Source organism: Molossus molossus, unplaced genomic scaffold, assembly GCF_014108415.1.
Source record: "Molossus molossus isolate mMolMol1 unplaced genomic scaffold, mMolMol1.p scaffold_m16_p_5, whole genome shotgun sequence".
NCBI lineage: Eukaryota > Metazoa > Chordata > Mammalia > Chiroptera > Molossidae > Molossus > Molossus molossus.
In genome coordinates, this window is record NW_023425388.1 from 76,969,988 (window position 1) to 76,994,895 (window position 24,908).

Below are 24,908 nucleotides of genomic sequence, written 5' to 3' on the forward strand. Positions count from 1 at the left end.
CGGCTTCAATTATTAGGAAGTAACATTCCATGCCAACATGACATTTCAATGCTTCAGAAAATGGGTAGAATAAAGAAGAGAAATATTGACATACGCATACCCTTTTCAGTTTTCTCTTAACTAGTACAATATTTCTAATTGTTTATATTACCCTATTTTAAAAATTGGACATACTAGTCTCAGTAATTGCAAACATGTACAAAAATAATATATAGGGTGTTTATTTCAGTATATACAGAAAAAGCTGTAAACCAATCTGTAATTAGTGATTATTTCCTAGGATTCAATTGCAGGGCAATTTTGTTTCTTCTTCATGTATTAGTATTATATATTTTGTATATTTATATATTATTTGTTTTATGATTAGCATGTACTACTTTTATAGTTAGAAAAATAATAAAGTTGCATTTTCAAACAACTGAATAAAGATAAGAATACTACTAGAAAGTCTGCCCAATAGAATGTTATGAGGGTGGAATGGAAGTTGTAGTGACACCTCTGAGCCATGAAACCAAAAAAATTTCCCCCATATTTTATGGTAGTTCCTTATTAGAACAATTAGGATTCTAATTAATATCAACAAGTGAGTATTTTTGGAGTGCTAATCTGATTACTACAATAATTATAAACATGGCATCTTTTACCTAAGACTCTACAGGTAATTTTCATATATAAGATTACTACTCATAAAAACAAACAACTATTAACAGCCATTGAAATAACTCATACAAAGCCTAGGAAGTCAGAGAAGGAGTAGGATATTGCTCAGAAATCAGGGTTTGCCTCAGTATCAAGCTTTTTCCCAGCAATCAGAAAGTAATCCTATTAAAAGGCAGAGTGACTTTAGTGTTTTTCAATAAAATTTACCATAGTTCCTTATAGAACAGAGCTGTGAAATCATGGTGATAAAAAGATGTGGTACTTAACATATTTGCAGAGAGGCAGCCTCTTGAAAAATAAGCAGAGTCCCTCAGACTATATATTTCAAAGGGAGAATGTTAGCAATAAATAGGTACAAAAAAATCTGACTAGAATGTACTTATGGGAAAGTCAAAATTAGATAATTTTCATTAATTATATTTAACATAATTTGGGAAAATATTTTTCTTTTAATAAAAAAGTTTACCTTACCGAAGTTTACAATGAATAATTCTATTCATTTTAAAGTTCTCTATTGCTTCTTCAAATCTGGATAAGGTTTATCTAGCAATTTGTAGCTAGGAAAATTTATAACTTTACAGTATAATATATTCCAAGGTGATGCTATTTATATTGTGTTTATAAACACTGTCCTATTATATATTCATGTGTGTGTTTAAATTTTTTCTTTAGCCTTGTAGCATAATTTAGTTTGCTGTGACTTGGATTTTTTTGCTTTTCAACCTACCCATCAATCATGCTAAATATAAATTATCCATTAAAATATCAATCTAACCATTATTGCTGCCAGTTATAGAAGCAAAGAGTAACTGTAAGAATTTTCTACTATAAAAACATATTTATCTTTGTACTAAAAAACTAAGCTAATATCAGTTAATGAAATAATATATGTAACATCCTTAGCACAGTGCCTCACATGAAACTGTTTATTCAGTTATCATTCAGTCATCATCATTTATCAAATAAATGAACAAAGAAAAGACAGACATTCATTCTGGAAATCCACTGCAGTGATAAAGAACTAGTTAATATCTATTCCACCAAAAAGGGCTCTGTACCAAGGGGGGTCTAGGTTGGCCAGCTGCAGAGATGACTCCATGACAAACAGCAGGCATTTGAGGAACAGTGAGCACGGGTCTAAAGACAGATTCTTTCACAAGGGGTCTTCCCAAGAACTGCTGCATCTAAAATAGAAACAGTAAAAAATAAAAACATCTATTCATATGGGCAATGATCTAAACTCATGGAGCAATGTTTGGGGAAAAGACTGATTTAAAATGTAGTTATCAAGCACAATAGAAACAACGCTGTCATAAAATTAGTTAAATATATGAATATTTAAATAGTAAAGGTCAGTAAAATATACTAAAGAAAACTGAGAGAAAAGAGAACAGAGTTCTATTCCCACATTTTTTCCACGTAGCTGCATAACCTTGGATGCCAACTCACTAATCTATAAAATAAGAGTTGGGTTAGGTATCTTTAAGGTTCCCTTCTATCTGAAGATAAATGGAAAAATGTCCTTGGTTGAGGGTTTAAAAAATAAATAAAATGAGTACCAGTTTAGCTCTTAAGTAATGATCCTAAAACAACAGGTAAAAGGTTAATGAAGAACTTATTGGATTGCTTTTTTAAAATAAGGGTTTCAAATAAGGGTAATTATAACCAAATTGGAAATATTGTAGAGCTAGGTAAGAAAAAGACATTTTTGGGACAACTGGCATAATATAAAATTTAAGTAGATATTATTAAAAATAATTTATAATTCTTAGAAAAATGGTGTTATGATTATATCCAATAATATGAGTCCTCATCTTTTAGGAATACATACTAAAGTGTATATGGATGAAAGTATAAGATATGTAAGGTTTACTTTAAAATATTCCAGCCCTGGTCGGTTTGGCTCAGAGGTTAGAGCATCGGCCTGTGGTCGAGAGAGACACGGGTTCGGTTTCCGCTAAGGGCATGTACCCCGGTTGCAGTTTGTCCCCCACCCTGGTTGGGTCGTGTGGGTGGCAGCCACTAGATGTGTACCTTTCATGTTAATGTTTCTCTCTCTCTCTCTCTTCCTCTCTCTCCCTCCCGCTCTATCTGAACAAAAAATGAAAAAATGTCCTCGGGTGAAGATAAAAAATAAATTAATAAAATAAAGTAAAATAAAATATTCCAGTGGGAGGAAGAAAGAGATGAGATAAACAAAAAGACTGACAAAATGTTGAAAGTGTGTTAAAGTTGGTTCTAGGGTTCACAGAGGTTCATTATACTACTGTATTTTCATACATATTTTATATTTTCATAACATAAAGTTCTTAAAAAATGAATAAATGGTGGGTACTGAGTCAAAGGACCTGCTCTCTTTGAGGACAGTTATTACCAAACACTACTTTGAGGATTAGATAGCCAGGATACAGAAATAAAAATATAATGAAACACATTAAAATACTGGGTTAAATTGGGAACCCATTATTCCAGACTTCTCAGATTAAACTATCATATAGTTAAAACCTGGAACCATTTCTTACAGTACTAGAATCTCAGAGATTGATGGACTGTAGTGATCAGACCAACTAGTACAATTTCCTGGTCTATAAATGAGAAAACCTAAGTCCAGAACAGCTCATTTTCTGAAGACTAGCATAGTTCTTCAGAGTTAGGACCTGAACCCAGATCTCTAGTGTATTTCCATTGTATAATACCACCTTAAATTATAGTAAACAGTATATTCACATTTCTAGCATTTGTGCTTTCAAACTGTTCCACTGATGCTCAGTAGTCACTGATACCTGCACTTTAACATAATGTCAGCTTTGATCAAGCACAGCATGACTCTGTTAGGAAGACAAAAGACAAACGTATACCTCTCAGACGTTAGCAGAAGGATGCTTATGAATTCTATAGGGCCTAACTGCCAGTGGGTTTATGCCCTAGACCAAACCTGCATCAGAACTAAAACAGTAGCTGCATCAGAACCAAAACAGACTCTGAAGGAATAAGGATATAGAGGTCAAATTTTGCCTATGTTTGTCAGCTGCACAATATCACTGGTATCAGAGACAGTTTATTCTGATCTGATCCCAGGAAACTCCAAAAAACAACTCTATAACCAACTTTTTAGTCTCTGGAGCCATTTTATATTTAGAGCTATCGGAGAGTTTAAATACAACCTATAAGCCATAGTTTGAATATGGGCAGAAGGCACAGGGTTCCTAGAAATCCTACCAAGAATATGTTACTTTCTGTTGAATTACAGGGAATCTCTGGAGTTTTTTGGTCATCTATGTAACACAATTCTTATCATAAGTTGGGTATAATGGTGCTCCACACTCAAAATGATAATATCCATAATACAGTACTCCTACAAGAAGCAGACTAACGAAAATATAACTAAAGTCCAGAGTGTGTGTCACACAATACTTTCAGCTTTGGACTCTGCCTTTGAAATACAGTGAAAATCCATACAATATACATATTTTTTAAATTATTTAATTTATTCAGCCATTTGTAGAAATAACAAGTTCTTCTACAAGCAGAAGTGCTGATGTCAAAAGTAATCTGCCCCTAAATATCTCACACCTTTTTTTCTTTTCCTACCCCCAGATCTGTTATGATAATAAAAATTGTCACCTAATGGTTCTGTCCTAAAAGGCATTAGGAAAGCTGTATGTGTTTACTGAGTTAAGGTACTATGTTTCCCAAAAGGCTAACATAAATAGTATAGCATAGATATTAGTATGTCTGATTAAGACTCGTGGATCCCTATTAATAAGCAGGAAAGGGGCACAGATACAAGGTGTCCTTGCTATAAAAGGTAGAATGGAAAATAAAATTTAAGGAAAAGAGAGTCTAAAGTAGAAGTGGAGGGGTAAAGTCCAGCCTGCTAGGGTATTATGCTGAAGTGTTTCAGTCTCCTAGGGGTAACCTGAGTGCAATGAAAATTCTGAGCACTCATCAGGTTTCTCCCATGATGTAGGTGAGTGACAAAATGAATAAAAACATACTACCTCTTTAGATATCAAATGCATCACTAAAACCCAGTGATACAACCTATGTAAGTGGCCTCAGTTGAGCCAGCAAAATTAAATGGACATAATTACAAATGACAAGTACATTATGTGCCTATTCCATTTTGAATACACATTAAAAATACTGCATATTCAGTGTTTTATCAAGATAAAGATGAGAATTTTTCAAAATGTCATATTTCTTACCAGTATCTCAGGACTGGGTGGTGGTGGAGGAAGCTGGATTGGAGGCAAAGTACTCAAGGCAAATCCTTGCTTCACTTTGTTAATTTGTTCATTGTACTGTGTCTAGTAGAGAAAGAGAAACAATATTTTAAAGCAACTCAACTTCAAAAAACTAGCACATAGAAATACTTAACAGAGTTTTGAATAATACAGCATAGACAAGTGAGAATCTATTGTTAGAAATAATATAAAAACAATTTCTGACATAAAAACAATTCTATACAACATTATCCCTGAATATAAAGAGTTGTGTTTTTAGAAGTATCTGTTGATTGACAGGATACAGACACACACAATTCACAGATTCTCAATTTTCCATAATTTTGAGCCCCAAGCTGTGAACCACTGACATAAAATGAATAGAGTCTAAAGATTCAAGAAGCTATAAATAATGTACTGGCTGATAAATATGGGGAAAAAAAGTATCTTCAACAAGGAATTGGATTACTTGCAAATGTTTATTTTAAAACATAGAGGAGAAATTTTAGGGAATATTTTTAAAATATTCATATTTTGTTTATCTCAAAAGTTGTATCTCTAGCTTTCTCCAGTTCCAAATACACCTTTGTTTTATTCTCTTGGATTTTGCCAAAAGACTCTAATCCCTGAAACAATATGCTTTTAACATTTTTTTGGCATTGTCCCCGTTTTGTTTTACATATTATTTTGTAAACAAACCACAAGAGCTGGAAAAGAAAGTCTAAAGAAGCAAAACATTTAGAAACTTTCACACAGAGAATATGTGCTTGAAAGAAAACAAGGATACAAAACAAGGAGCAGCTCTTTTGAGGTGAGAACAATAAATAAACCCAACAGAAATGCTAAGCATCAGTAAAGACTGAGTAAGAAAGAGCCTGGAAGAGAAATAGTGGAGACCACAATAGAAAAGCTAGATAAGTAGTTAATGCTTTAAGGTAGCTCTTCACAACTGAATGTCATTGTTTGTGCTGTGAAATCACAAAACAATCAACATGATATGTGAACTTGAAGATATAAATACAAAAATTTCCAAAAACCAACTGAATAAATTAATAAACATTCAGTGGACTACTTCCTTACATTACCTTTATGATAGTCCTAATAGTATTAAACCAATAATTAAGAATTTATTGTTTTGCATTATGAAATAATTACATCAACGTTGAGACTGAAGACTAATACAGGTCTGCTTGATCTTCCTTTTTTTTTTTTTTTTTTTGTAATCCTCACCCGAGGATATTTTTCCTTTTTTTTTTTTTGTACAGATAGAGAGGGAGGGAGAGAGAGGAAGGGAGAGAGAGAGAGAAACATCGACGTGAAGGGACACATCGAGTGGCTGCCACCCGCACGACCAACCAGGGCCGGGGACAAACTGCAACCGAAGTACGTGCCCTTAGCGGGAACCGAACCCGGGTCTCTCTGGACCGCAGGCCGACACTCTAACCGCTGAGCCAAACCGGCCAGGGCTGCTTGATCTTCCTTTTAATCCTCTAAACGCACAATTACTAAAACCAAGTTAGACATTTATTTCTTATTGGAGCATAGTTAGTTTTAGAATTCTAGAAAAATTAGGTGTGAGGCGCAATGTTTGAGTTTAGCATTTACTATAATGAATTGGTTGCCATCTTCAACCAACTATGTGGAAGTTATTGATAGTAAACCTCAAAAAGGCATAAACTGTAGTAACTGAAAACCATGTTCTTCCTTAAATTTCTCTAGCGATTGTTTTTAATGTTTAAGTATATACCACCTACAACATTCAGTCAATTTACTCAAAATACACTTCACAACTTACCCTAAGGAATGCAATCTTGCTTCTGACATCTGTCACAATGGCATTCCAACTGTCTACTGCAGCCTTTAATTGAAGAGATTCTAGGTTGCTGGTGTAGACAAGGAGACACAAGAGGAAGTTCTTTCTTTTAATACAAGAAGTAGGTTTCCAAAAAATTCCATTATGTTCTGTAGCATAAATGTAAATAACGTAAAACAACAAAATTACCTCCATCACCTCAAATGGGCACGAAGTTTTATGGAAGGGCTTATTATTAAAAATAAAAACAAGGACTAGAAACATATAAAGTTTTTGTTTTTTCCAAGAGAAAATATAACTTCTGCTTCAGTGCAGCAAGAATTTTTTTTTCTAGCTTAGCATTTTTAGGACACATAAAACCTTTGCACAGGAATCCCTCCACTGAAGTGGGAAGGCAGTGAAAGCCAAACAAGGAAATTGCCCTAGCCATCCAATGTTGAGAATAGGCATCTGGGAAGCAGGTTTTGGACTATTTTAACATTAACCCTGAAATCACAAGGCCACAGTTGGCTTATCAGGCTCTTTTGCAAACTGGAAAAAGATATTCCATATGGCAGGGCAAATGTGAAAAAAGTACCTCTTGTGCAAAGATGAGTTAGATTGTTGCTTCTATGCAGTGTATAAACTGCACAAACAGCAGCTCTGTCAAACACACCCACCAAATGACTTGAGTAGGAATAGCTTTGAGGTGTTTAGGGTCTGCCAGCTCCAAAACAGAGATTTCTAAGCTTTTCAAAAGGCTGTTAAAACATTCCCCAGCCCAGTGTCACCCAGGAAAACAGCTTTAAAAGAGTAGAACAAGCCATCATTGGGATCACCTCATACAACGAAGCTTGATAATATTCTAATTTACAGAGCATTTTTTTCTCCTTCTAGCAAAGAGACTAATCACTTAAAACAGTGCTTCCCTGACCTGAAAGCACATCAATATATCCTGGGAATCCTGGTAAATCTCAGATTCTGATTCTTTAGAAATGAAGACCAATAATCATTAAAATAATAATTATTTAAAAAATAATGATGTGCCCAGACAGGTGGTTCAGTTGGTTGGAGCATCATCCTGTATAACAAAAAGGTTGCAGGTTCAATTCCTGGTCAGGGCACATGCCTAGGTTGCGAGTTTGATCCCCAGTTAGGCGCATAAAGCAACCAATCAATGTTTTTCTCACATCGATGTTTCTCTCTGTCTCTCCCTTCCTCTCTAAAATCAATAAATATATCCTGAGGTGAGAATTAAGATAATAATGATGATGATGATGATGATGATGATGATGCCTTGGTTCCAGAGATTCTAAATTAATTCTTTAAATTTGAAGTTATACCTCATAAAATTATAAATTTAAAGAGAATCTCATACAACCTGCCCAATATTTGAAAATCACCCATTTATAGCACAGCAGGAAATTGCCTTTAACATATGATTTTAGGTGTGTTAATACTGATTTTCTCCCCCCCCGAAGTATTCCAAAAGTATTTAAAATCAAGCCTTTGAAGAGACAATAATTAGAAAAGTTTTCCACTTAGAATCCACTTTGGTTTGTAAATATCTGGTCTTTATACATGTCTGATTGAGATTTTTGATCTATTTCACTGTGGAGGTAGAGAAAAAACTGTCAGCAGCTATTACTGTATTCAGTAGACTTCTCAGTGCTTCAGCAGAAACAACAAAGTAAAAGCATCAAAGTGACTAGGAGACTTTTGAAGTTTAAAAACACAAGGACTTATTCACTCCAAAAACTCTGATGTTATATATGTAAAACACATCACACATTATGTTCAACCTTGGAGCCATTTATGAGTATCTCTGAGACTAAGATGCATTAAGGAAAAGGGAAAAGTTACCTTGCTGCCATTTGAGTCACCCTGGCAAGCTGACTGAGGCATTCCTTTTCAGTCTGCTCTAGATGAAGCAAACCAAAATCTCGACGACACTGCAAGAAATACACCTACAGATATTTGAGAGAAAGAAAAAGAAGATGAAGGTGTCCTTATAAGTGAACACATTTTCTCAATCATTTCAAGTAAAATTTAAGCTATTTTTCAATCTCTTCCAACAACACCTGAGCTGCCTGACCATCCACGATACATTATAAAAGCATTTTCATCAATTCTGCAATTCTAATTTTTTATTTGTAACTGGGTTTGTAAACATTCTAGAAGATTCATTTTTGAATTTGTAAGTACACTGGAACCATTTCAAAAGTTTTTAAACCGACTTTAAAAAATGATGCCTGGTCCCAGAGATTCTAATTTAATTGATACTAGATGTAACCTGGGTACTGAGTTAAGAACGATAAAAAGAATTCCTGCTATTTGTTTGTTTTCTCATGAAGGGGTAAGAAAATAATCAGACCAATAGGCCTTGGAGATCATCTAGTCCAATGTCAATCCCACAGTAGGAATCCCTTTTGCACCGTTATTGAAAATAGTGTATTATTCTCTTGGACAGCATTAAGTGTTTCTAAAATTAATAATGGAAGTAGAAAGAAACTTCCTGACTAAAGCAGTGAAAAACAAAGAATACAAACTTTAGCTCTTAAGATAGTCTGAGATTTTTTTTTCTATTTAGTTAAATCTAGCACTCCAATACTTTACTCTCCAGAGTTTTTTGGTTCAGATGTCACTCCTTGATTGTGGACCTCTGGATTTCTGAGCACTCTGCTAAAGAATAGAGCTTACTATGACAGAGGTGGGAATATCTATAATTATTTTAATGTCAGTGAGATCCCCAAAACTTGAATCTCATTGTATGTCAAGTTTGGTAATCTATAAACAAAAATTATATATATACATATAATCATTTCTTTTGAGACTCTAGTTGTGGGGTTCTAAGCAAACTTAAAGGAAACTGGGTAACTTTCTGGATCCAAAAGATAAGCTGGTTTTTGACACTGGAGTGTATGACATATATGTGCTTTTAGAAGACCTATGTAAGAAGTAGCAAAGAAAAGAGACATGGCAGCAGTGAAATGTTATTCTTCGAAGTTTGCTTGGTGACCTGGCTTCATGAAAATGTTCCTAGATGTCTGCATTTGCTTTACATACTGAAGCAGACCAATTTCTTTAAGTAATTTGAGGAAAAACAATATAAGATCATCAACACTGAAGTAATCATGTACAAAATGCCAATGAGTCAAAAAAGCACAGAGGTTGGAGCTGAATTTTTTAGGCCAGTCCTAGAATGTCTTATTTCTCTTTGGCCACAAAACAGTTTTTTTTTTTAAATTCTTTAGTATATTAGTACACAAGTAAGACTTGTCTCCCCAACCCCATCTCTCTCCTTTTTTTTTTTTTTTTACCTCAGCTGTTAAAGCTCTGCTAGTTTCTGCATTCAGTTTGCTTAAGTATGTTTTAATTGTGCTTTCCATATTATGCTTCTCCATTTCCCACTGAGATCTGAAATACATGATCATTAGAGTCAGTAACATTGTAGCAAGAACAGACTTTTCTACCTTATTCAGGAGGAAGGAAGAGAAGCTACTCAATGAGTAGTTAATGATTTCTTAAAAAGTATACAGCATATAAATGCAAGAGAAGACATTACTTAAGCCTTACTATTATCCTTTACCATCAAGAGCATGGAAGTTTTGGTTTCAGAAGATGGAAGTGGGCAGGACCAGAGGAAGGGTGAGTGTGTGAGAGAGTGAGCGAGTGTGTGAGAGAGTGTGAGTGGACGTGAAGGTGGACGACCAAACTCTTGCAGTGCAGAGACATGGAGCAGAAGGTTCCTGTGATGTGGACAGAGCAGCCGGTTACCTCAGTAAGCAGCTCTTTAGGGCACTTCTCCCTGCACCGTGGGGAGGTCCCACCATTTTGGAAGATCGGGGATCTTCCCTGGGAGGAGGCAGTGAGAGCAGCTAGGGCCCAGCAACCTGAGCCCACCAGGGCACCTGGCACCATTAGACCAGTGGACACTCTGTGTCAACACACAGACCACTGCACGGTAGTGGAGCTCCCAAGGTGCCAGTCACGGAAGCCACAAACAGCCGGGAGCCCAGCACCATCCCCCATAGTAGCAGCCTGATCAAAGTCGAGATATACCCCCAATAACAGACATCCATCCCCAGGTAACAGAAGCACAGACCAACAGCTGAGAACCATCCCCAAAAACTACAGCAAAAGCTGAGGAGTTGAGCCCCATGGGGCAGCAGCACTCCCCAGCCACCAGTGGCTGGACCTGGGGAACCAGAGAAGCCTGGGTGACCCAGCAGCCCACAAGAGAAGTGGGAAGCTGAAGCCTGAGAGGGACTGGTGTGATCCAGCTGCCTGCCCACAGGACCTGCAGGGTGTGGGGGCACCTGTGCAAACAGCTGCTCACAAGATAGGCATAGAGGATGTGAAAATGGAGGCGGAGTGAATGGAAGCTACACCGACTATATTCCAGAACCAAACAAGAATTACAACTAAAATAAAGACAAATCCTCAGAAAAAAGCAACAGAAAAGCAGCAGGACAGGACCATATAACCAGGGACACTGGTAGGATCTGCAGAGGTGTGACAGGGTGGTGGGCTGGGAGCCCACGGACAGCAGCAGTCTTAGCTCTGAGCAGTGCCCTTGGGGAATAAAGACCAAGCCCGCTCAACAGCATAGAGAGCCAGGACAGAGCTGTAAAACAGCCAAAGCCACTCACCTGGGGGCTACTGCAGAGGGAGGGCAGATGGGGCTGGAACTCTGTGGGGACCACCGGGATTTGGAGGGCACTTAGAGATTTTGCTGAGTTGTGGCCACAAAGGATGGTGGCTAGTGTGCTCCTCCACAGAGCTGTGGGGAAAAGCAGCAGTCCCCAACCCTCAGAGATTCAGCCTTTCCCAGGTGAGGCAAAGAAATGAAATGAGGCTCATTAAACAGGCATCTATCCCACCATCTGGAAATCCTCTTAAGCAGAACACTAGGGCTACATTCTATGGCACTGAGTAACTGAGACTACTAGCCTGCAGGGAAAAAAGTTAGAGGATAACTGAATCTTTCCTGGGCTTGCAAATCTACCCAGGAAAGTAAGACGTGACAGTGGTGTTTAACATAAACCCACCCAGGCTCATCCAAACCCAGTAGAGGGAGCCACAAACAGCAGAACACCCACAGGGAAAATTTGGCAGGCTCCAAAACTCACTGAGATAGCCAAAATGGTGAAACAGAAAAATGAATCCCAAATGAAAGAACAAGAGAACTCTATCAAAGATGAGACATATGAAATGCAGTTAAGCAAATTATCACAGGTAGAGTTCAGAGCCATGATCTTGAGGAAGCTCAACAGCATGAGTAAGGACATCAGATATGGAAACATTGAAAACCAACCAAGTGGAAATGAAGAATGACATAGCAGAAATAAAGAACACATTGGAAGGACTAACCAGCAGAGTAGAGGAAGCTGAGGACCAGCTCAGTGAATTAGAAGACAGGGTAGAAAAAAAATCAACCAACCAGGAAACCAAAAGGAAAAACAAAAACAAAAACAAAAAACAGGAAGATAGTTAAAGAGAACTGTGGGACAACTGGAAATGTAATAATATTCGCAACACAGGAGGCTCCGAAGAAGAAGAAAATGGGCAAGGGTTAGAGAATATATTTGAAGAAATAGTGATAGAAAACTTTCCTACCTTATTAAAGGAAGAAGGCATTCAAGATCAAGAAGCACAGACAGCCCCAAGTAAGAAGGACCCAAACAGGCCCACACCAAGACACATCGTAATTAAAATGCCAACAATTAAAGATAAAGAGAGATCCCTAAAGGTAGCAAGAGATAAACAACAGATTACCTACAAAGGAAACCCCATAAGGCTCTCAGTTGACTTAACAGAAACACTACAGGCCAGAAGGGAATGGCATGAAGTAATCAAGGTCATGAAAAACAAGGATCTGAATCCAAGACTACTCTACCCAGCAAGGCTATCATTCAAAATACAAGGTCAAATAAAGAGCTTCCCAGACAAAAAAAGGCTAAGGGAATATATTAACATCAAACCAGCACTGCAAGATATGCTAAAAGAACTGCTGTAATTAGTAGAAGAAATAGGAAGAAAAATAGAACCACACTAAACAAAAATGGCAATAAATAAGTACATATTAATTATCACCTTAAATGTGAGTGATTTGAATGCTCCAATAAAAAGACATAGAGTAGCTGATTGGATAAGAAAGCATGACTCATCTCTTTGTTGTTTACAAGAGACCCACCTCACAATAAAAGACTCACATAGATTGAAAGTAAAGGGATGGAAAAAAATCTTTCAAGCAAATGGAGAGCAAAAAAAGCTGGGGTACCAATACTCATATCTGATAAGGTAGATTTCAAAATGAAGACCATAACTAGAGATAAAGAAGGTCACTGCATAATATTGAAAGGATCTATCCAACAGAAAGATATAACCTTGGTAAACATATATGGAGCACCAACATATATTAAAAATCTTCTAGAGGACTTCAAAGGAGAAATCAACAGCAATACAATCATAGCAGGGGACTTCAACACCCCACTGACATTACTGGATAGATCTTCTAGACAAAAAATTAACAAGGAAACACAGATTCTAAATGAAGTGCTAGATCAAATGGATTAAATAGATATCTACAGAGAACTGCACCCCAAAACTGCAGAATTCACACTCTTCTCAAGTGCACATGGAACATTCTCAAAGATACACCACATGTTAGGGCACAAAGTCTCTACAAGTTCAAGAAGACTGAAATCATTATCAAGCATCTTCTCAGATAACAATGGCATGAAACTAGAAATCAATTGCAACAAGAACATGCAAACACATTTGAACACATAGAGGCCAAATAGCATGTTATTGAACAATGAATGGGTTACCATGGAGATCAAGGAAGAAATTAAAAACTTCCTGGAAACCAATGAAAATGAACACACAACAACACAAAATCTATGGGATGCAGCGAAAGCAGTTCTGAGAGGGAAGTTTATAGCACTAGAGTCCTACCTCAAGAAACAAGAAATATTTCTAATAGACTATCTAACCTCACAACTTAAAGAACTAGAAAGCAAACAACAACAACAACAAAAACCCAGAGCAAGTAGAAGGAAGGAAATAGCAAAGATCAGAGCAGAAATACATGACATGGAGATCAAAAAAACAATTCTAAGGATCAATGAATCAAAAAGCTGGTTCTTTGAAAAGATAAACAAGATTGATGGACGCTTAGCTAGACTCACCAAAAAACAAAAAGAGAGTACACAAAATCAGAAATAAAAGAGAAGAAATAATAACTGACCACAGAAATACAAAGGATTGTTAACAAATATTATGAACAATTATACGGCAACAAATTCGACAATCTAAGCGAAATGAACAAATTTCTAGAAACACATAGTCTCCCAAAACTGAACTGGGAAGAGATAGAAAACTTGAACAGCCCAATAACAACAAAACAAACTGAAGATGTAATCAAGACTCTCCCAGCAAACAAAAGCCCAGGCCTGAACAGCTTCACGGGGGAATTTTGCCGAACATTCAAAGAGAATACCCATTCTCCTAAAACTATTTCAAAAAATTCAAGAAGGAAGACTTCCAAACTCGTTTTATAAGGCCAGCATAATTCTAATTCCAAAACAAAAAAAAAAAAAAACACTACAAAGAAAGAAAACTACAGGCCGGTTTGGCTCAGCAGTGGAGTGTTGGCCTGCGATCCAGAGAGACCCGGGTTCGGTTCCCACTAAGGGCATGTGCCTTGGTTGCAGTTTGTCCCCGGCCCTGGTTGGGTCGTGCGGGTGGCAGCCACTCGATGTGTCCCTTTCACATCGCTGTTTCTCTCTCTCTCTCTCCTCTCTCTCTCTCTCTCTCCCTCCCTCCCCACTCTATCTGAACAAAAAAAAGAAAGAAAGAAAGAAAGAAAACTACAGGCCAATATCCCTGATGAACATAGATGCCAAAATCCTGAACAAAACACTAGCAAATCAAATCAAGCAATACATCAAAAATATTATTCACCATAATCAAGTAGGATTCATCCCAGCGATGCAAGGCTGGTACAATATTTGCAAATCAATAAATGTGATAGACCACATAATCAAAATGAAAGATAAAAATCATATGATCATATCAATAGATGCTGAAAAAGCATTCGACAAAACCCAGCACCCATTTCTGATAAAAACGCTCAGCAGTGGGATCATATCTCGACATAATAAAGGCCATATCTGAAAGACCTACAGCCAACATCATACTCAATGGGCAAAAATTAAAAACATTTCCCTTAAGAACAGGAACAAGACAGGGATGCCAACTTTCACCACTATTATTTAACATAGTACTGGCAGTCTTAGCCACAGCAATCAAACATGAAGAAAAAATAAAAGGAGAGAACCGAAAAGTGGCGGCGGAGTGAACGGAGCTACACAGACCGTCTCCCAGAACCAAACTGGAATTACAACTATAACACAGACAAATCAACGGGAAAAACCAACAGAAAAGCAGCTTGCGAGGACCATACAACGAGGGACACTGACTCCATCCCGGTAGGCTTGCGAAGGCGCGAAACGGGGCTGGGAGCCCACGGTCGGCAGCTCGGCAGCGGCCTTAGCTGGGAGCAGCGCCCTCGGGTTACACTCCCAAGCGGCTCCACAGCGCAGCCGGGACAGAGGCTGAAACAGCCACAGCCACTCACCTTGGGCTCCAGCAGAGGGAGGGCGGACTGGACTGGAGCTGAGTCGGGACACTCGGGGTTTGGAGGGCGCTCGGAGCTTTGGCTGGGTGCAGCCACTCAGGAAAGGGGCCACATTGCTCCTCCCCAGGTCTCTGAGGAGAGGCAGCAGCCCCTCCCTCGGAGATCCAACCCCAGCCTGTGGGCCATTGAAGTGCTAATTGAGGCTCACTAACAACCAGCATCTGCCCCACCCTCCTGAAAGCTCCTTGGCTGAGCACCAGAGGGAGTTTTTCAATCAACTGACAACTCAAAACTCATCAAGTAACCTAGACTGCTAGCCTCCAGGCAAAAAGCTAGAGGATAACAGTACGTTTCCTGGGCTGGCAACTTTAACCAGGAAAGTAAGACTTGACAGTGGTGTTCAACGTGGGTCCTCCCTCGCTCATCTAAACACAGGAGAGGGAGCCACAAACAGCAGAACACCAACACCCACAGGGAGAACTTGACAGGCTCCAAAGCCCACAGTGATAGCCAAAATGGTGAAACACAGAAACAGAAGCCAAATGAAAGAGCAAGACACCTCCACCGAAGATGAGATCAATGTGGAGCAATTAGGCATGTTAACAGAGCTAGAATTCAGAGCCAGGATCTTGAGGAAGCTGAACAGCATGAGTAAGGACATAGAGACACTGAAAATAAGCCAATTGGAAATTAAAAACCAACAAGAAGAGATAAAAAATGACATATCCGAAATGAAAAACACATTGGAAGGTTTAAAGAGCAGAGTAGGGGAAGCTGAGGACCGGATCAGTGAATTAGAAGACAGGGTAGAAAAAATCAACCAATCAGAAAAACAAAAGGAAAAAACTATTAAAAAACAGGAAGACAGCTTAAGAGAACTATGGGAAAACTGGAAACGTAATAATATTCGCATCATAGGAGTCCCCGAAGAAGAAGAAAATGAGCAAGGGATAGAGAATGTATTCAAAAAAATAGTGAGAGAAAACTTCCCTAATTTGGTGAAAGAAGAAGGCATTCAAGTTCAAGAAGCACAGAGAGTCCCAAGTAAGAAGAACCCAAACAGGCCCACACCAAGACACATAGTAATTAAAATGCCACAAATTAAAGACAAAGAGAGAATCCTAAAAGCAGCATGAGATAAGCAACAGGTTACCTACAAAGGGAACCCCATAAGGCTCTCAGATGACTTCTCACAAGAAACACTACAGGCCAGAAGAGAATGGCATGAAGTAATCAAAGTCATGAAAAACAAGGATCTGAATCCAAGACTACTCTACCCAGCAAGGCTATCATTCAAAATAGAAGATCAAATAAAGAGCTTCCCAGACAAAAAAAGGCTAAGGGAATACATTAGCACCAAACCAGCACTGCAAGAAATGTTAAAAGGACTGCTGTAATTAGCAGTAGAAATGGGAAGAAAAATAGAACCACACTAAACAAAAATGGCAATAAATAAGTACATATCAATAATCACCTTAAACGTAAATGGATTGAATGCTCCCATAAAGAGACACAGAGTAGCTGATTGGATAAGAAAGCATGACTCATCTATATGTTGTTTACAAGAGACCCACCTCTCAACAAAAGACTCACATAGGTTGAAAGTGAAGGGATGGAAAAAAATTTTCCAAGCAAATGGAAAGCAAAAAAAAGCTGGGATAGCAATTCTCATATCTGATAAAATAGATTTCAAAATGAAGACCATAACTAGAGACAAAGACGGCCACTACATAATATTGAAAGGATCTATCCAACAGGAAGATATAACCTTGATAAACATATATGCACCCAATATAGGAGCACCAAAATATATTAAAAATCTTCTGGAGGACTTCCAAAGAGAAATCGACAACAATACAATCATAGCAGGGGACTTCAACACCCCGTTGACAGCACTGGATAGATCCTCTAGGCAAAAAATTAGCAAGGAAACAGAGACTCTAAATGAAGCACTAGACCAAATGGATTTAATAGATATCTACAGAGAATTACACCCCAAAACTACAGAATACACATTCTTCTCCAGTGCACATGGGACATTCTCAAAGATAGACCACATGATAGGACACAAACTAAATCTCTACAAGTTCAAGAAGATTGAAATCATATCAAGCATCTTCTCAGATCACAATGGCATGAAACTAGAAATCAATTGCAACAAGAACATGCAAAGACATTTCAACACATGGAGGCTAAATAGCATGTTATTAAACAATGAATGGGTCACCGACGAGATCAAGGAAGAAATTAAAAACTTCCTGGAAACCAATGAAAATGAAGACACAACAACACAAAATCTATGGGATGCAGCGAAAGCAGTTCTGAGAGGGAAGTTCATAGCATTACAGGCCTACCTCAAAAAACAAGAAAAATTTCTAATTGACTGTCTAACCTCACAACTTAAAGAATTAGAAAGCAAACAAAAAGAAAACCCCAGAGCAAGTAGAAGGAAGGAAATAGTAAAGATCAGAGCAGAAATAAATGACATAGAGACCAAAAAAACAATTCAAAGGATCAATGAAACAAAGAGCTGGTTTTTCGAAAAGATAAACAAGATTGATGGACCCTTAGCTAGACTCACCAAGAAACAAAGAGAGAGAACCCAAATACACAAAATCAGAAATGAAAGAGGAGAAGTAACAACCAACACCACGGAAATACAAAAGATCGTTAACTACTATGAACAACTATATGGCAACAAATTCGACAACCTAAGCGAAATGGACAAACTTCTAGAAACACACAGTCTCCCAAAACTATTCCCGGAAGAGATAGAAAACTTGAACAGACCAATAACAACTAAGGAAATTGAAGAGGTAATCAAGACTCTTCCAGCAAACAAGAGCCCAGGCCCAGATGGTTTCACGGGGGAGTTTTACCGAACATTCAAAAAAGAACTAACACCCATTCTCCTCAAACTATTTCAAAAAATTCAAGAAGAAGGAAGACTTCCAAACACGTTCTATGAGGCCAGCATAATTCTAATTCCAAAACCAGAAAAAGACACTACGAAGAAAGAAAACTACAGGCCAATATCCCTGATGAACATAGACGCCAAAATCCTGAACAAAATAGTAGCAAATCGGATCCAGAAATACATCAAAAAAATTATTCACCATGACCAAGTGGGATTCATTCCAGGAATGCAAGGCTGGTACAATATTCGCAAATCAATAAACGTGATACACCACATCAACAAAATGAAGAATAAAAACCACATGATCATATCAATAGATGCTGAAAAAGCATTCGACAAAATCCAGCATTCATTTCTGATAAAAACGCTCAGCAATGTAGGAATAGAGGGATCATATCTCGACATAATAAAGGCCATATATGAAAGACCTACAGCCAACATCATACTCAATGGACAGAAACTAAAAACATTTCCAAAAGAACAGGAACAAGACAGGGATGTCCACTTTCACCACTCTTATTTAACATTGTACTGGAAGTCTTAGCCACAGCAATCAGACATGAAGAAAAAATAAAAGGGATCCAAATTGGAAAGGAGGAAGTGAAACTGTCATTATTTGCAGATGACATGATATTGTACATAGAAAACCCTAAAGACTCCATCAAAAATCTATTAGACTTAATAAATGAATTTGGCAAAGTAGCAGGATACAAAATTAACGTCAAGAAATCGACGGCATTCTTGTACATCAATGATGAACTCACAGAAAGAGAAACTGAAAAAATAATCCCATTTACCATCGCGCCAAAAAAATTACGATACCTAGGAATAAACTTAACCAAAGAAGTAAAGGACCTATTTGCAGAAAACTACAGGTCATTGAAAAAAGAAATAGAGGAAGATATAAAAAAGTGGAAGCACATACCCTGTTCATGGATTGGAAGACTTAACATCATTAAAATGTCCATACTACCCAAAGCAATCTATAGATTCAATGCAATCCCCATCAAAATACCAACGACATATTTCATAGAACTAGAACAAATACTTCAAAAGTTCATATGGAACCAAAAAAGACCCCGAATAGCCACAGCAATCTTGAAAAAGAAGAACAAAGTAGGTGGGATCACAATACCAGATATCAGGTTATACTACAAAGCGACTGTAACCAAAACAGCCTGGTACTGGCACAAGAACAGGCATATAGACCAGTGGAACAGAACTGAAAACCCAGAAATGGACCCAAGGCAATACACTCAATTAATATTTGACAAAGGCGGCAAGAGCATACAGTGGAGTAAAGACAGCCTCTTTAATAAATGGTGTTGGGAAAATTGGACAGCTACATGCAAAAAAATGAAACTAGACCATCAACTTACACCATACACAAAAATAAACTCAAAATGGATAAAAGACTTAAATGTGACCCGTGAATCCATAAAAATTCTAGAAGAAAATGTAGGTAACAAAATTTTGGACATCATACGGAGCAGAATTTTCACTGATACATCACCTAAGGCAACAGAAATAAAGGAGAAAATGAACACATGGGACTACATCAAACTAAAAAGCTTCTGCACAGCAAAAGAAACAATCATCAAAATGGAAAGGCAACCCACTGTATGGGAGAACATCATTGCCAATGATGTATCAGATAAGGGGTTAATTTCCAATATATACAGAGTGCTCATACAACTCCACAAAAGGAAGACAAAGAATCCAGTTAAAAAATGGGCAGAGGAGCTGAATAGACACCTCTCCAAACAGGACATACAAATGGCCAAGAGACATATGAAGAAATGCTCAACATCACTAATCATCAGAGAGATGCAAATTAAAACAACAATGAGGTATCACCTCACACCTGTCAGAATGGCCGCCATCAACAAATCATCAAACAACAAGTGTTGGCGAGGGTGTGGAGAAAAGGGGACTCTAATACACTGCTGGTGGGAATGCAGACTGGTGCAGCCGCTATGGAAAACAATATGGTGCTACCTCAAAAAATTAAAAATTGAACTTCCATTTGACCCAGTGATCCCACTGCTGGGAATATACCCTAAGAAGCCTGAAACACCAATCAGGAAGAATATATGTACCCCCATGTTCATAGCAGCACTATTTACAATAGCTAAGATCTGGAAACAGCCCAAGTGTCCACCAGTAGACGAATGGATCAAAAAGCTGTGGTACATATACACAATGGAGTACTATGCAGCGGTAAGAAAGAAAGATCTCTTATCCTTTGAGATGACATGGAGGGATCTGGAAAGTATTATACTAAGTGAAAGAAGCCAAGCAGAAAAAGACAAATACCACATGATCTCACTTATATACGGAATATAATGAACATAACAGTCTGAGGAATACAGTAGACCCAGACACATGGAAGTAGGGCACAGACTGACATCCCTCAGAAGAGGGGATGAGGGGTGGAAGGGGGTGGGAAGAGATAAACCACAGAACTTATATGCATGTATGCATGACCAATGGACATGGACAACTAAGCCGGGGACAGGGTGGAGGGGGGGTAGGGTGGGGGGTGCCAATGGGGTAAAAAGGTAAAATATCTGTAACAAAAAAATAAATAAAAATTCATAAAATATAAAAAAATAAATAAATAAATAAATAAAATAAAATAAAAAATAAATAAATAAATAAAAGGAATCCAAATTGAAAAGGAGGAAGTGAAACTGTCATTAATTGCAGATGACATGATACAATACGTAGAAAACCCCAAAGACTCCATCAAAAATTTACTAGACTTAATACATGAATTTGGAAAACTAGCAGGATACAAAATTAACATCAAGAAATCGACGGCATTCTTATATACCAATGATGAACTCACAGAAAGAGAAACTGAAAAAACAATCCCATTTACCATCGCGGCAAAAAAATTAAGATACCTAGGAATAAACTTAACCAAAGAAATAAAGGACCTATTCGCAGTAAACTACAGGTCATTGAAAAAAGAAACAGAGAAAGATATAAAAAAGTGGAAGCACATACTTGTTCATGGATTGGAAGAATTAGTATCATTAAAATGCCCATACTACCCAAAGCAATCTATGGATTCAATGCAATCCCTAACAAAATACCAATGACATACTTCACAGAACTAGAACAAATGCTTCAAAAGTTCATATGGAATCAAAAAGGACACCAAAGAGCCACAGCAATCTTGAAAAAGAACAACAAAGTTGGAGGGATCACATTAACAGACTTCAGGTTATACCACAAGGCGACTGTAATGAAAACAGCCTGCTACTGGCACAAGAACAGGCAGATAGATCAATGTAATAGAAAGAGAACCCAGAAATGGGACCCAAGACATTATGCTCAATTAATACTTGACAAAGGGGGCAAGAGCATACAGTGGAGTAAAGACAGCCTCTTTAATAAATGGTGTTGGGAAAATTGGACATCTACATGCAAAAAGAAAATAATAAAACTAGACCATCAACTGATACCATACACAAGAATAAACTCAAAATGGATAAAAAATGAGACTCATGAATCCATAAAAATCCTAGAAGAAAATGTAGGCAACAAAATTTCATACGCAGAATTTTCACTGATACATCACCTAAGGCAACAGAAACAAAGGAGAAAATGAACACATGGGACTACATCAAACTCAAAAGCTTCTGCACAGCAAAAGAACCACCAAAATAGAAAGGCAACCCATTCTATGGGAGAGCGTAATTATCAATGATACATCAGATAAGGGGTTAATTTTCAATATATATAGAGTGCCCATACAGCTCAACAAAAGGAAGACAAGGAACCCAATTAAAAAATGGGCATAGGAGTTGAATAGACACCTCTCCAAACAGGACATACAAATGGCTAAGAGACATATGAAGAAATGCTCAACATCACTAATCATCAGAGAGATGCAAATTAAAACAACAATGAGGTATCACCTCACACCTGTCAAAATGGCCACCATCAACAAATCATCAAACAACAAGTGTTGGCGAGGGTGTGGAGAAAAGGGGACTCTAGTACACTGCTGGTGGGAATGCAGACTGGTGCAGCCACTATGGAAAACAATATGGTGTTAACTCAAAAAATTAAAAATTGAACTGCCATTTGACCCAGTGATTCCACTTCTAGGAATATACCGTAAGAAGCCTGAAACACTGATCAGAAAGAATATCTGTACCCCCATGTTCATAGCAGCACTATTTGCAATAGCTAAGATCTGGAAATATCCCAAATGTCCATCAGTAGACAAATGGATAAAAAAGCAATGGTACATATACACAATGGAGTACTATGCAGCTGTATAAAAGAAAGATCTCTTATCCTTTGAGACGACATGGGGGGACCTGGAGAGTATTATCCTCAGCGAAACAAGCCAAGCTGAGAAAGACAAATATCACATGATCTCACTTATTTGTGGAATACAATGAACATAACAGTCTGTGTAATGGGGTAGTCCCAGAGACATGGAAGTGGGGTACAGACTGACAATCCCCCAAAGAGGGGGTGGTGAGGGAGAGAGAAACCACAGAACTTATATGCATGTATGCATGAACAATGGACATTGACAACAAAGCTGGGAACTGAGAGGGGAAGGCCTGGGAGGGGGGTATCAGTGGGGGGAAAAGGAGATACATCTGTAACAAAAATAAATAAATTAATTTAAAAAAAAAGAAAAAGAACATGGAAGTTTTAAAGTTGTATATATGGATGTAATCATTTAAAACTTGGCTCTCACCCGGTTGGTATGGGTCATTGGTTGAGTGTCAATCCATGCACCAAGAGGTTACCAGTTCAATTCCTGGTCAGGGCACATGCCTAGGTTGTGGGCCTGATCCCCAGTGTGGGGGCATGCAGTAGGCAGCCAATCGATGTTCTTTCTCATCAATGTTTCTCTCTCTCTCCCTTCTTCTCTCTCGTAAATCAATAAAGAAAAATATATTTTCTTTAAACGTGGCTCTCAAATCATGTTGTCTGAGAATGAATCTGAGTTCCACAATTTATTAAATGTGAAACCCTGGGCAAGTTACTGAACTTCTCTATACCTCAGTTTCCTCACAAGTAAAAATGGAGAAAATTGTATTATTTGCCTCAAAGAGCTATAGTGAAAATTAATTCAGATAATATACATTAAGCACTTTGTGTCTGGCACATAGTAAGTGTTCAATAAATGCCAGGCATTATCATTATTAATAAACTTTACAGAAAGGTTCTACAAACCTTTTTTTAATCCAACAATAGCAACTACTGAGGTTTTTATTATCCCTGTCAATAAGCTAGGTCACTGCATAAAAATAATTTACTGTTACCTCAGTGCCTACTTTCAACACCTGAGAATGAAAACAAATCCTATAGCTTAAGAGGGAGGAAGATAATGACAGGACATTATTTATCAGGGACATTATGGAAAATGGCTACCTGTGAGGTTTCTCTTTTTCTTATCTCATTTCAGCTTGAGCCCCAGAACTCTAGAGCATACAAACTAATGTCTTAAATGTAAACAATAAATTGTAAATGTAACATGGTAACAGGGAACTTTCACAAAAGCTATCCTCAATTATTTATTATTAGAAACATCTGGATACTTGAGATAAACATTGATGAGAAACTTGATAAAACAATATATTGTTAATACCATTAACGTGAGAGTGTTTTGGGGGGGGGAATCATAAAATATTCGAGATATATTAACTCAACCAAGAGAATTATTATACCATTGAAGAGTGTAGAAAATTTGCCTACAGGTACAAAAGAAAAATAGATATTGGACTTCAAATAAAAACTTTTGTACTTCAAAGGACATCATCAAGAAGGTGCAAGGACAATCCACAGAATGGGAGAAATATTTGCAAATATCTGATAAGGCACTGTATCCAGAACATACAAAGAACAATTAAAACTCAACAGTAAAAACACAAACGGCCCAATTTAAAAAATGATCAAAGGATATAAATAGACATTTCTCTAATTAGATACACAAATGGCCAATAAACACATGGTAAGATGCACCACATAATTAACCATTAGGAAAATGCAAGTGAAAACCACAATGGTTTACCACTTCACATCCATTACAATGGGTAAAATAAGATGGATAATCCAATAAGTATTGGTGAGCATGTGGAGAAATCAGAACTCTCATCCATTGCTGGTGAGACTGTGAATTGGTGGACTGATCTGGCAGTTTGGCAGTTCCTCAAAAAGTTAAACAGAGTTTACTGTATGTCTTAGCAATTGCATTCTTAGGTATATACCTAAGTGAAATGAAAACATGTCCACATAAAATTTTGTATACAAATGTTCTAACAGAATACAATGGAATATTATTTACCCACAAAAAGGAATGAGGACATGCTATAACATGGATGAACCTTGAAAAAGATTGTATTAAGTGAAAGTCGTTAATTACCAGATATCACACATTAAATGATCCCATTTATATGAAATGTCCAGAACAGGCAAATCCAGAGACAAAAAATAGATTAGTGGTTACCAGAAGCTGGGGGAAGAGAGAATGAGCAGAGACTTCTAATGAATCCAGGGTTTCTTTTTAGGGTGATAAAAATGTTATGGAATTACATAGTGGTGATGGTTTTACACTTCTGTGAATATACTAAAAACCAATGAATTGTGTACTTTAACAGGGTAAATGTTATGCTGTATGAATCAGATCTCAAA

General features: G+C 37.4%; 1 protein-coding gene across 11 annotated transcripts in view; it reads right to left on the reverse strand.

The window, feature by feature from the left end:
* Window positions 1–24,908, reverse strand: part of DZIP3 (DAZ interacting zinc finger protein 3) — a 115,127-nt gene that overhangs the window by 19,443 nt on the left and 70,776 nt on the right. For all 11 annotated transcript variants that reach the window (XR_004956713.1, XM_036242264.1, XM_036242258.1 and 8 more), the window contains 5 exons: window positions 9,999–10,095; window positions 8,542–8,645; window positions 6,682–6,769; window positions 4,869–4,970; window positions 1,719–1,844 (listed from right to left, as the gene is read on the reverse strand). Coding sequence is in view for 10 of the 11 variants with exons in the window: in XM_036242264.1 (XP_036098157.1) it covers window positions 1,719–1,844; window positions 4,869–4,970; window positions 6,682–6,769; window positions 8,542–8,645; window positions 9,999–10,095 (517 nt within the window). In the remaining variant the exon portion in view is untranslated. The remainder of the gene's footprint in view (window positions 1–1,718; window positions 1,845–4,868; window positions 4,971–6,681; window positions 6,770–8,541; window positions 8,646–9,998; window positions 10,096–24,908) is intronic.